A 12,529-nucleotide genomic window follows, 5' to 3' on the forward strand; every position below is an offset into this window, starting at 1 on the left:
CATCAATTTCCTTCTCACACCTCCTTCCTGTTAGTCATTTCTACCTCTAACATCACCTTCAGCATCGCTGTCCCTACTGACAAGGGACAATTTTTTTTTTTTGCCATTTTGGAGCAATGCTGAGAAGATACTCAGTATTTATTCCATTATCCCATTCCAGTGTCCTGATTTTCCTTCACTCTCTATTTAATAACCAAGTAATATTTTCCATTTGTTTTCATTTCTACCCTTTTGACTTTTGCACTCGATTTTAGTTGGTGATTAGTCCTTTTCCATTTCATTCCCTGAAGGCTCACTACTTATGCCTCATGTGCTTTCTGAGACAGTGATTTGTTCAGTTGGGAGAGGAAACCTTTCCCCCACTGTTTTTTTTATTTGGAATACAAGTCCAACATACTTTAACCATATCTGACTTAAAGAAATCTCTATCCTCCTCTGTAATCAAATCCCTGATTTTCCACTTAATTTAAATTAGTGGACTTGTAATCACTGTAATCTGATCTTTACCACCGCGTCTCACCAAAACTAAGGCCAAAATACTGTCGTGTTGTTTGTGTGACTCTTTGGGAACCGCTTCATAGAATAACAGGGTCCTACTACTACTGCTGAATGAGTTTTGCTATGATAACAAGCCAATGCCCTTTATTTCCCACTACCAGTTTTTTCAGAACCTTTTTTTTATATTAGAATTAAAAAAAAAAAAAAAAAAAAAAACCCTAATTTTACAATAAGTCAACAGACACTCCTCTTGATCCAGGTGGCTTGACGAGGGTGGTTTCAGCCGGAGGGCCACCTGGACACAGAGGGAACCCCCAGCCCCACAGACCTGGCGGGGAAACGCTGTTGAAAAAAAAAAAAAAAAAAAAAAAAATCCTGATGTTTCAACTGGTTAAGTCAACAGACACTCCTCTTGATCCAGGTGGCTTGACGAGGGTGGTTTCAGCCGGAGGGCCACCTGGACACAGAGGGAACCCCCAGCCCCACAGACCTGGCGGGGAAACGCTGTTGTGCCCACGGAGCCCCCCAGCTCCCGGGTGGGCAGCGTTCCCTTCTAAGCTCCCTTGTCTCCCACCCGTCACACCTGGGCTTCGGGGAACGCAGCTGGCAGGGAATTACCGTTAACGGCCACTCAGGCAGACAGACACCCCTCGCAGGTGGAGCTCGGTTGCTCCCTTCTCCTCCACGCCCCGCCAGGGAGCAACACGGCGCCCCGCCAAAGCCCCCCGAGGGCCGTGCAGAGGCCCCGCGAGCCTGAAGCGCCTGGGGCACGAGCCGGACCCAGGCCCGGCTGAGCGCGCCGGGTGGCGGGCGCTGCTTGCCGCCCGCCGCGGTGCAGGCTGGGTAGCGTTACCGTTGCTAGGCGGGCGGCGGCGATGGTGAAGGAGACGGTCCGGGTGTACGCGCGGGTGAAGCCGCTGGGCAGGCGGCAGCAGGCGGGGGTAGGACGGGGAGCGGGCCGCTGCGCTGCCGGGGGGACGGCAGGGGCCAGCCGAACGGCGTCCCGTGGGGCTGAGTGCGGCGGGGCCGCCCGAAGGCGGGAGGGAAGGGGCAGCGACCATGACCATGACCGTGACCGTGGTCTCCCCCCGCAAGAGGCCCGGCCGCCGTGTTGAGGGCTGAGGGGTTTGCCCGTGGTGGGATGCGGCGCGGGCAGCCACAGCCCTGTGCTGTTCTCCGGAGCCTGAAGAAGTCAGTAGAACGGGGAAGTACTGGGACTTTGACTGTAAATGCCGGGGAAGGGGGGTGAGGAACTTCTGTCCTGCCCGGTTGGTAGAGACAGGCTCTGCAGGAAAATCACGCTGGTCTCTGGGTTTCTGCAGGTCAACAGTGCTCTGAACGTTGGTGGGGAACTTGTAGCTCCCAGGCATCAGCTGTCCTTGCAAGGGATAATAAAGATAATGAAAGCATTCCTCAGAAAGTGTGCGTTTAGGTGTCCTTCATTGTCTTCTCATTTTGAACCAGCTTTACATGTTCTGTTGCTGTCTTCCCTAATATATTCTCCCAGGTGTTTGGAGGAGGTTGCAATGGTGGCTGTGCTTTGTTTTTTAAAACAGCTCAGATATTAAAGCAGTTTAGTAAGCAAACTACGTTAAAGAGACTATGTTTCTGTTTCAAAACTTATTGTGGTGTTTTATGGTAACAATAGTGTTCGTATGTGCTCGTTTTATTCTATAATAGCTGAAGGAGGATCTGCTCGTGTATGAAGGGCTTTTGAAGTAGGCAGAACTAGTCTGGTTTGCTCTGTTGTTTTAATATACTGATTAGCCAGGGTACACAATGCAATTCTGAAATTTGTGTGAAGTCTTCCTTTGGGCAGTTACAGGTGCGAAGCATACATAAGTGTTATACTGAAGGGCTGTGCTGTTCTATTGGCAAAATTATTTTGTTAATTCTTAACCGTGCTTATTAGATTTATTCAGTTGATGATGATGAGAAACCTCTGTCCAGTCTGGAGATCACTGTGCCACGTGATTTAGCAGATGGGTTCATCAATAATAAACGGGAGAGCTACAGGTTCAAGTAAGTAAAAGCCTTACCTTTGTATCTTCTGCCCTTAGTGCTTGATATCACTGTGTAGTGATACAGATTTATAGAACCTGGAAAAGCCTATTCTTAAAATAAAGCTTTAGTTTTATATGCAACTCCATTAACAAGAGAAATACTCCAGCATATTATGTTCTGCACCTCAACGAATTTCATAGTGTTTGATAAACCTGTGGGATTTTTGTCTGTCCATTGCAAGTCATTCTACATTTCTAAGCCTCATCTCAAAGACTGCATCTTCGTTTATCAGTTCTTCCTCTTTCACAGCTTGTTTTGAATTTGTGTATGAAAATTGAATGCAGGACTGTGTGTTCCCTTGTGATCTAATGAGTTGACATAGGCTGGGTAAAGATGTCTTGATGTAAAACACTCTGTTTAGAAACTGTGTTTCAGACGTAACTAAAACACAATAAAGAAAACCAGAGATTGTTGAAAGAAACAAAACCATAACAGTAGAATGTAAATATTTTTTAGAAACTAAAAATAAGTACCAGGAATATCAATCAAATATTTTTATCTTTTCAACTGAAAACTTGGAGGCAACATTTTAAAATTCCGATCAAAAAGAAAGCTAGATGTAGCCACCTGGTTAGGTAGAGATTGTTTTTTTCCAACTTGAATATTCTTTATTTTTTATAGCACCAAATCAAGTACACTTGTTGCTCTATGCTATTAAAAAAAGAGAGCCCCAGATAAACATCTGCAGCTCAGACTGATGTCATTTTACATCAGCTAAAGAAATTTGTTTTGCTTGGGAAGCAAGGAGCTGCCCTCTCTGACTAGGTTAATATGCAAAACTAGCTTAGGTTGCAGATGCCCAAGGCAGCTGTAATGAATGCTGGTATTTTTTTCCTGACTTTATCACTTTATTAACTAGTCTGTAGAGATGCAGTTTGAGAAAGACCATGCCTTATTATCCTTAAGACAATGCAAAAATAATGCTATGGAGCAAGCATTTCTTTTTCTAAAACTCATACTTTCATGCAGTCTTTCTGCCTGGTCACCTCAAACATTATTCTCCTTTGTTCTTACTTTCTTATATGGGAATCAAACACAATAGTTTGAATTACTTGACAGATTAAGGGTCAGCAGGATAGAATATATGCCTCTCTACTTTGTGTATTGCATGTGTCTGTGATGTTGTACATATGCATAATACCTTGCAGTCCATATTGCTTTTCTATATACCCTGTGAAATTCTATGTGAGTATACAGTTCCAGATAGGAGGGACAACACAGCAGGGCACAAGCAGTCCAAGAGGTTTCTGGAATGTTATTAGTGACAACTTCCTAATATATCATTCAAGAGCCAATGAAATGAGAAGTCTGCTGCACTTCATATTTGCAAACATGGAAGAACTGATCAGGGATGTGAAACCTGGACATAGTCTTGGCTGCAGTGGCCATCAGATAGTGAAATTCAGGATCTTGAGAGAAGGGAGCAAGGCAGAAAGCAGGATTACAACCTTGGATTTAGGAGAGCAAACTTTGGCCTGTTCGGGAACTTGCTTGAAAGAATCCCATGAGTCACAGCCCTGCAGAGAAGTCCAGGAGAGCCAGCATATTTTCAAGGCTCACCTCCTCAAAGCTCAAGAACAGTCCATCCTGATGAGCAGGAAGGACAGAAAGACAGCAGGAGGCCTGTGTGAATGAGCAAGCAGGTCCTGACTAAACGCAGACGTGAAAAGGCCATGTACAAGAGGTGGGAGCAGGATCAGGTGACCCAGGAAGGCTGTCTGAGAAATGGCATCAGGAAAGCCTAGATAAGTGCACAGTGAAGGGTGATGAAAATGAGCTGAGCTGCTGGGCTCAGAGGGCTGTCATCAGGGGTACAAAGTCCAGCTGTCACTACTGGTGTAACTGATGCTGTGATCCAGTACTCTTTAGCATTAATGACCTGGGTTATGGGACCGAGTGAAGCTTCAGCAAGTTCACAGACAATATGAAGCTGGGAGTGTTGGTTGATGCACCAGATAGTTGTGCTGCCATTCAGAGGAACCTCAAGAGGCTGGAGAAATGGGCCGATACGAATCTTATTAAGTTCAACTCAGTGAAATGCCAACTCCTGCTCCTGGTGAGAAATAACCAGGACAGGCTCAGGGTTGACTGAAAGCAGGTTTACAGAAAAGGACCTGGAGTCCTCATAGACAGAAAGTTGAACATAAGTCAGCACCACGCCAGGGAAACAGCCTCTGGGCCTCATTAGGCAGAGTATTGCCAGCAGGTCAAGGAAGTTGATCCTTCCCTTCTAGTCACCAGTGAGATCACATACAAAGTTCTGTGTCCACTTCTGGGCTCCAGCAAAGGGACACAAAGATAATTAAGGGACTGGAGCATCTGACGTGAGGAGAGGCTGAGCAACCTGGGACTGTTTATTCTGGAGAAGAGAAGGCTCAAAGGGATCTTATCAATGTGTGTAAACAACTGATGGGGAGAGAGAGATTAAAGAAGATGGGGCCAGATGCTTCTCAGTGGTGATCAGGGACAGGACAAGAGTTAATGGGCACAAATTGAAATACAGGAAATATTAAAAAAAAAAAAACAACTTTTATTGGGGTCTGATCAAATATTGCCCAGAGAGGTTGTGGAGCCTCCATGCATGAAGATAATCAAAACCTGACCCTACAGACCATTCTACGAGCAGGGTGATTGGAATAGATGGTCCCTTCCAACCTGGAGTGTTCTTTGATACTGTAAGTCAACTGCAGATATTTTATATAGGAGGTGACAAGACTTGGAGTGAATTAAATATCTCCTTGTGACTTACAGTAACTGCAGCAGAATGAAGGAAGTACTTACAAAAAATGTGAGTCTGGCTATACTGGTGGGATGCTGTATTTGGTTATAGTGTAATCTATTTATCCAGGTTTCAGTGTGGTGCCAGTTACAAACACCGATTCTCTTGATAGATTTGAAATGCGGTTCATTTTTTTTCTAAGCCACATCATTTTATCAGAGGATTTTATTGTACAGATCTTGTCAAAGCAGCACTGTGTACAGCCTATTTATGTACAATAGCACAACAGCACGCTGTGGTTAAGACTACAGGGAAAACATTGTACTAAGTTATGTAAGCCTAATGATGTAAACATTGACTATTACAAACACAAACACAAATAAATGAATCAAGTAGTGTTTTAAGATTCTGAGCAATTATTATTTGCTTAATATTTTCAGATTTCAGAAAATTTTTGATCAAGAAGCAAAACAAGATGTGGTTTTTGACAGCATTGCCAGACCAGTAGCAGAATGGTACGTTGTTGATCTTGCAGTAATCGGGGTAATGCAGGGTCAAAACCAGCTTTCATTGTATTACTTGGAGCAGAGCTGGCAAATGTTTGTCTCACTGTTGTAAAAGTGGATTGATGTTTTAGTTTTCGAAATATTCACATGTCTGAATCTAGGCGATTTGCAACAATCCCCTGAGAATTTTATGTGTGGTAAGGTTCAATTATTATCTCCTAAAATAGCACTCCTACTGTTGCCCATTTTGTTGCATAGGCATAGAAATCCATGTCTAGTTAGTATTTTGTCTGTAATATAAGCTCCCTTCATTGCATTAGAAAAGTATTCCCTATATAGTTCCATGAAGGGACACTCATGAATTAATACCTGTGGAGATACTATCAAATTTTGCTCTAATTATTTTTGTCTTAATGTGTAGGGCAGTGATTTTGGCACTGGTTTTGTTTTTCTTCGCCTTATACTAATCAAACAATGCTCATATTTTAAAGTTTGCAAAGGCAAGCATTTAAGACTGATGTGGAAGTTCTCTTCATTCATTGTGTGGATTGAATGCCACTCTGAACTGGGTGGATTTTCCAATATGCTGTTTACTTTGCGCAGCTTATGCCCACATTGCAAAAGTTAGGACCGGTTTTAGTTGGGGAGAAAATCCCACACTGGAGAAAGCAAAATTTCTGCATAATATTTGTTTGTTTATCAGACTTATTGGTCAGAATCCAAACTTGTAGTGAGTTTGGAAGTGTTACTTTAGGTACCTACCTACTTTCTCATTCATTGTGTGACCTATCCATAAGCTACGATTCTGCAAGTTATTCTTCAGCCTGTTGCACTGCCACGTGTTTTGCACTGCAGGAAAAGGGACATCCTCAGTTCGACACTTAGTCTTTCTCAAATTGTTACTTGGAAGTAAAAATTTACCTAGCTCAAGAAAATGTCATTTTCTTCATTTCCCCCTCTCTTTTTTTTTCTTCAAAGTCCCACATAAAGCAGGAGGGTAATTGAAAGTGAAAATGAAGAGCCAGTGGATTTGAATCTTCTTTTTAAAAAAATGTTATGTTCTTCCTTCACCCAAAAGGGATTTCTGTGCTTATTTAACTTCATAACATATAACTTCAGGTTAACTCATTTAACTTCAAATATTTCTGAATTTAATGTTAGCTGCAGACAAAAACTTTTGTGTCTTATGCGCTTGGAAAGATAAGAGTTAAAACTCTCATTGTTACACGCTATGGATTGAATTATCCTCAACAAAAACTCAGAGCATCAAAGCTAACTAGCAACAGACTGACTGATTTTTTTCCTTTAGAGTGTTTTGCTAGAATATGGAAAGGTTTTCCAGTTGAATAATTCACCTATGTGGTGCTCTAACAAACAGGAAGTGGTATTCTTTTCCTTTGTTTCAGTGTTGGCTGATAAAACATTTTTATACATTGATTTGTTCCATTATATATGGTTTAGTTTTGATTTTTAGATGTTTTTAAGTACTTAAATGCTATTAAAATCAGTGGTGTTTAGGCATATGATTTTCTACAAACAGCTGAGTTTTCGATGTTAAAAATTGATTTATAAAATCATTTTAACTGAATGAAGACTATTTTCACTCTGTTACAGCATGTTGAAACTTGTATTCTAACTGATGTTTTTGTTGTTACTTATAGTATTGAAGGATAATTATGCTTTTGTTTTTATAGTAGAGTAGGCAATACCTGAAGTATGTTCCTCTTTCTCGTGTTCTTCCTTCATTTTTACCTTTCCTGAGGCAAAAATATGTGTTTCAAAATGTCTTCATAGTCATGAGGTTCCTTGGCTAATGGAGTCCTTAACTGTGCCTGAAATTTATTTCACCCTGTAGTTAATGACTCAATTTTCCTTTCCATTGTGGGACAATAAGAACTGCCCTGTTTTCTCTGAAAGATCATAGTTTTTCATAGCAAAGTGTTCTTCGCTATTTGTTTCTTTCTAAGTCAATGTTCTCTTGCAAGGAAAAATGTTGAAAATGAAAATCTCTGTTATTCCAGTCAGTTTACTGAGGGAACAGGTTTTGTGTGTATATTGCCAGGGAAAAGGAAGTAGCAGGAAAGTATCAATGAAATAGTTCAGTGACATTTTGAGGCTCTTTGCCACGCGTACTTGCAGTCATGAGAACATTCATTAGACTTGAATGCTCAGAAGAAAAATCTTGGGCATTGTTTAAACTAAAAACAGCAATGCAGTGTTTGGGATTCTAAAATCTTCCTCGTTTGTTCTTGGGTAGATGGAAATTGGATGCAACTTTCTTTTTTCTTTCTTTTTTTTTTTATTTTTCTTTTTAAGTCTACTTTCTTTGATGTTGGGCCACTGCTTTTCTCTCTTTAAGTCCAGTTACATTGTCATCTTGCTTGTGGTTTCAAAGGCACCAGACATTAGTTCATTTAATTTGCTTCTTCAGTCAAAAGTGCCAGCCTCTGTAAACCATTATAAGCATGTGATTTGCTTAGTTATTTTTTTTATTATTTTATTAATGCTCAAGTCATCTCTTACTTGGTTTCTTTTTATCGTTTGTACTTTGCTCTTTTCCTTTTCATTTTAAATATATATTCTTGATATTTTTTTTGTGCAGAGCCAACTTGATCTCTAAGAAGTAGCACTAACTCTATTGCTCTATCAAAAATAGAGAAAATATATAACATTCTTCTTTTACAGTTTTCTAACAATTAAGCATTAGTTTAGTCTAACAACAGAACAAGTTTACTCTTGCAGTGCTTCAAATATTAGTGTTATGATGATTAATTAACTAAGTAGAAAATCTTACTGCTTTGGAATTAGTTTTGTTTTCAGGTCCAATATGGCCAATGTTTTGTCTTGATTTATTAAGGAATAACATTGAAAATATATTTCCCTTCAGATGTATGGTGCAAATACAAAATAGCTCAGCTGTGATGTGATGGCAGTCACCTCTGTTTTTTTGAAAGATCTGATAGCTTCCAGGATAACACTCCCATTGCCACAGATTTTAGTTTCTTCTTGTGTGCTGTGTTTATCCTAAGAATTAACATCTGTAATATACAAACTACTTCCCTTTACTCTTTTCTTTTTTTTCTGCTGCTTATTCTTACAGAAAATGTGGTCAAGATATTTTGCAGAACAGCATCATTGTAATGTTGACTGTATTTTGTAATGTCCCGCTTTCCAATTTTAGAAAACATTTTACCAGTAACTGAAAATGTTTGGAAAACATATTTACATCATTAGATTGCCTTGTGATACAGAGCCACAGGATGTAGACTAAACATCCTAATAGGACATTTCTAGCTTTACTAAATATGCTAGCAGAGATCCAGTGACCATCCTTTGCTTTTCTACTTTTTTTTTTCTTCCTGTTTAAGTCTGTGAATAAGATGATATAATAAAAGTATTTGCTGTTTGGTGGTTTGTTTGGGTTTTGTGGGTTTTTTTATTTCTCTCTCACTAATAACTCAGGGATTTGTGTTTTATTATGCATTCAAAGAAAATAAAATATCTACAAGTTTCTTCAAACTAATGAAATTTCAGTAGTTTGTAAAAGCATCTTAATTTTCCCGCGAATCATGTGTTCCTTTTGACCATTTAAGGTACAGTAATACTGAATGTGCTTTGCTTTCACTGACTTTGATAGACTTATGGATTGATAATTGCTCTGAAATTTGAACCATTAGATAAGAAATTACTTGAAACGTTACATCTAACTTATTTTACAAGGTTTTGTAATAAATAAATACACTATTTTATTTATTGCAAATAAAAGTTCCAAATAAATTATGACCTCTGTTTTTAAACATCATAGAGTAAAAAAAAAATGAGAGATTCTTAAAAACCCTACATTCTTAATTCTGAATTTTTTATGCTGCTTCGTTACTTTTAAAACAAATTATTAGGAACAGATAAAAGTCACACCTTTACATCTTTTTACAGCAAAAGGAACATTCTCTTTTTGATTTTCTTAGAAGCTCTTTTCATATACGATACCTTAGTATAAATTCCTCCTAACAAGAAGAATGTGGAATTAGTGGGGCTGTTCCTTTGATAGTACTTAACCTGCAGACTTCGTCATGTTTCGAAACACGATGCAATTTTTATTTTCTTTGTGATGTAGACCTTAAATTGTGGAAAAAGAAAAATAAAATCCACGTATCTGAAATGCTATAATAATTTGTTTTTACATAGGGAAATATATAGTTCTTTTTGCTTTGTCATGGCCCTTTCAGAACCTCCTTAATTTCAATTCTTGTATGAAGTTATTATGCAAATCATGCACATGTTTGGCTTTCGGGGAAAAGATCATTATTGTGCAACTGGAATTCCAGATTATTTTTTTAATGGACTTTATTTTTACTTGTGTATAATTTGAAATACAAGGTTTCTCTCTTTTTCTTTTTTTTTTCCAGTATTTAACAGTATAATTATACATATGAAACATATAGGATGCTTAAAATAGTTTTAATAACACTAGTTATAAGAGTCTAAACTATCTTCAGGAAAATTTTAAAATACAGCAGCAGGAAGTATATGAGACAGGAGAACAGAAAAACATAAGTCAGTCATGATTATTTATTCACTATGTAGTAGCCAGAACCCAACATTAAATTGGTTAATTATTGTGTCTCAAAAAAAACCTTTTTAAGAGCTATTTTCCACTCTAAAGAACTTAGATCTCTTATTTGGACTCACCTGGGGCAAAATCTTGCTTATAACTATATATCGTGTGTCATGTATAGGGAGCTGTTTCTCCACCCTTTTGCCCCATATTCCCTTCCCCTCTGCCCCTCCTCTCTGTTTAGGCTTGTTTAGTGCAACTGCAGCGTGTTGCCTCTGTGTCTGCAGGTGGTGTTGGCTGGTACAGAAGGTTGCTGCGTGCCCTTATAGGGTGGATTGTTTCCAACACAGTGAGCTCAATAAAGACTCGTACCGTTTTGGTACTGCAATTTCAATATATATGTCAACTCACTGATGTTGTAATGCAAAAGGATTGAAGGGTTAAAATGTTTTAAGACCCTTGTGATACAGGTCAATTACTTGCTTTTTATGGTCCTGGCACACTGACTCCCCAAGCAGGTCAAAGTCTCCTGGTATCATCATCAGGATACAGTATTTGCTACAATGATCAAAACTGGCCTTTCTATAAAGACTTGTGAAGTTTTCACACTAATATGGTTAAAATAAAGACTGCATAGTGAAAAAACTGCTCTAGTAGTAGAAGGGGATTTTTCTGGAATTTTGTTAAGGTGTAAGCATCAGGCCTGTAAGCACATGGATTTTCTAGAAGATAGTCCTTGTTTACTAACTAAAGGATGTCTTGTGTGAACAATTATCCATTCTGACCTGGATATATTTGTGACACAGTGTGGGAAGTAGTGGCTTGGCTCTCTTGCAGATAACCTTGCATCACAGCTGTATTGCTGCTAATGTGGGTACTGCTAGTGTGGGTGTGAGGTACAAAAGACCTGTAGAATCTACATATAGTGAAGGAAGTTTATTTTTTTGGATGCCAGCTTGAAATAAATGTAGCTTAAAATTTCCCCTAAATTGAGAAATTGGAGCAGTAATGTTAGCAGTTCTCCCTGAAAGTGTGTACAATTATGGGGCAATAAAAAGTGAAAAGTTTCATTAATGTTTCATTTCAAATTACATAGTTGCTCATGTTTATTTTGACTTAAATTGTACAGTTTAAAATAATTCAAGAAGCCTGCTTATTCTAGGTTACAATTTGATAGCTTTGATTCAGAATATTTTTGTGTCACTTAGCTTCTGCAGTGCTTATGGTAGAATTCTAAATATATTTAGATATTTTAGTTAAATTAAGAAATTGTATTGTACCTTATTTTATTTTTTTAGGAAAGCCCTTTTGAAATTTCTAAGGAAACTCACTTGCATTAAGCTTTCAAAAACACAGTTACATGCACATTTGGAAATTAGTATTGTTTTTGAAAGATGAGGCATTGCCAAATTAGACTTGTTCCATAAATCTGGCAAAGGCATAAAGAAAAAAATGTCATAGTGAGATACTTTGCTTATTTTAATTAAAAGAAACTTTAATCTGAGCTCCAAGTGATAAAAGATACCTAAATACTAAGTCTCTGTAAAGACAAATCCTCCCTGAAAACTTGTTTTCCAGATCTTGCAAATGAAGTTCTTCCTTATTTTTATTTCAAATATCATGTCTGGGGGATGGTTTTGCCAGGACTGGATTTTATTTCTTTTTTTTTTTTTTAATAAAATAACTATGAATTGAGGTTTTCTGAGATAAAAAGAAGGAAAGTGAGAGACATTGGTAAAATATTTCAGGTCAGCAAGAACTGAGATGAGAAAAGGACTGACATTATCCTAAGATCAAAGAGATTGGTTTTTTCTGCTTTTTTCATTATTCTAGTATTTTAATATTTAATGAATATTTGTTCCAACCACATACCTTTATGTTACCGGTCATTTAAAATGACGATGTCAGAACTCATTAGAATAATATGCTGAAATAATCTAAGAAAATCAAAGTAATTAATTTTTAAAGCCAAAATTTTTTCTTGTTCCCAGGATCTTCTCTTATCTACATATAAACACTCACAGAATTTAGTCCTTACTTAAGACCTTTTTTTTTTTTCATTTAAACATTTAGACATGTTTTATTTATTCATATTATAAACTTAGTAAAAACCTTTGACTTTGAACTTTTTCTTTTCAAAACAAGACAATAATGAAGATTACAGATGGCTTAAATGCATCTACTAGA

General features: G+C 38.2%; 1 protein-coding gene across 3 annotated transcripts in view; it reads left to right on the forward strand.

The window, feature by feature from the left end:
- The first annotated feature begins 1,373 nt into the window (after nucleotides 1–1,373).
- Nucleotides 1,374–12,529, forward strand: part of KIF6 (kinesin family member 6) — a 158,942-nt gene continuing 147,786 nt past the window's right edge. For all 3 annotated transcript variants that reach the window (XR_001412954.1, XM_014950568.1, XM_014950569.1), the window contains exons 1-3: nucleotides 1,374–1,439; nucleotides 2,411–2,520; nucleotides 5,722–5,796. Coding sequence is in view for 2 of the 3 variants with exons in the window: in XM_014950568.1 (XP_014806054.1) it covers nucleotides 1,374–1,439; nucleotides 2,411–2,520; nucleotides 5,722–5,796 (251 nt within the window). In the remaining variant the exon portion in view is untranslated. The remainder of the gene's footprint in view (nucleotides 1,440–2,410; nucleotides 2,521–5,721; nucleotides 5,797–12,529) is intronic.

This window comes from Calidris pugnax, unplaced genomic scaffold (assembly GCF_001431845.1).
Source record: "Calidris pugnax isolate Ruff unplaced genomic scaffold, ASM143184v1 scaffold24, whole genome shotgun sequence".
Lineage (NCBI taxonomy): Eukaryota > Metazoa > Chordata > Aves > Charadriiformes > Scolopacidae > Calidris > Calidris pugnax.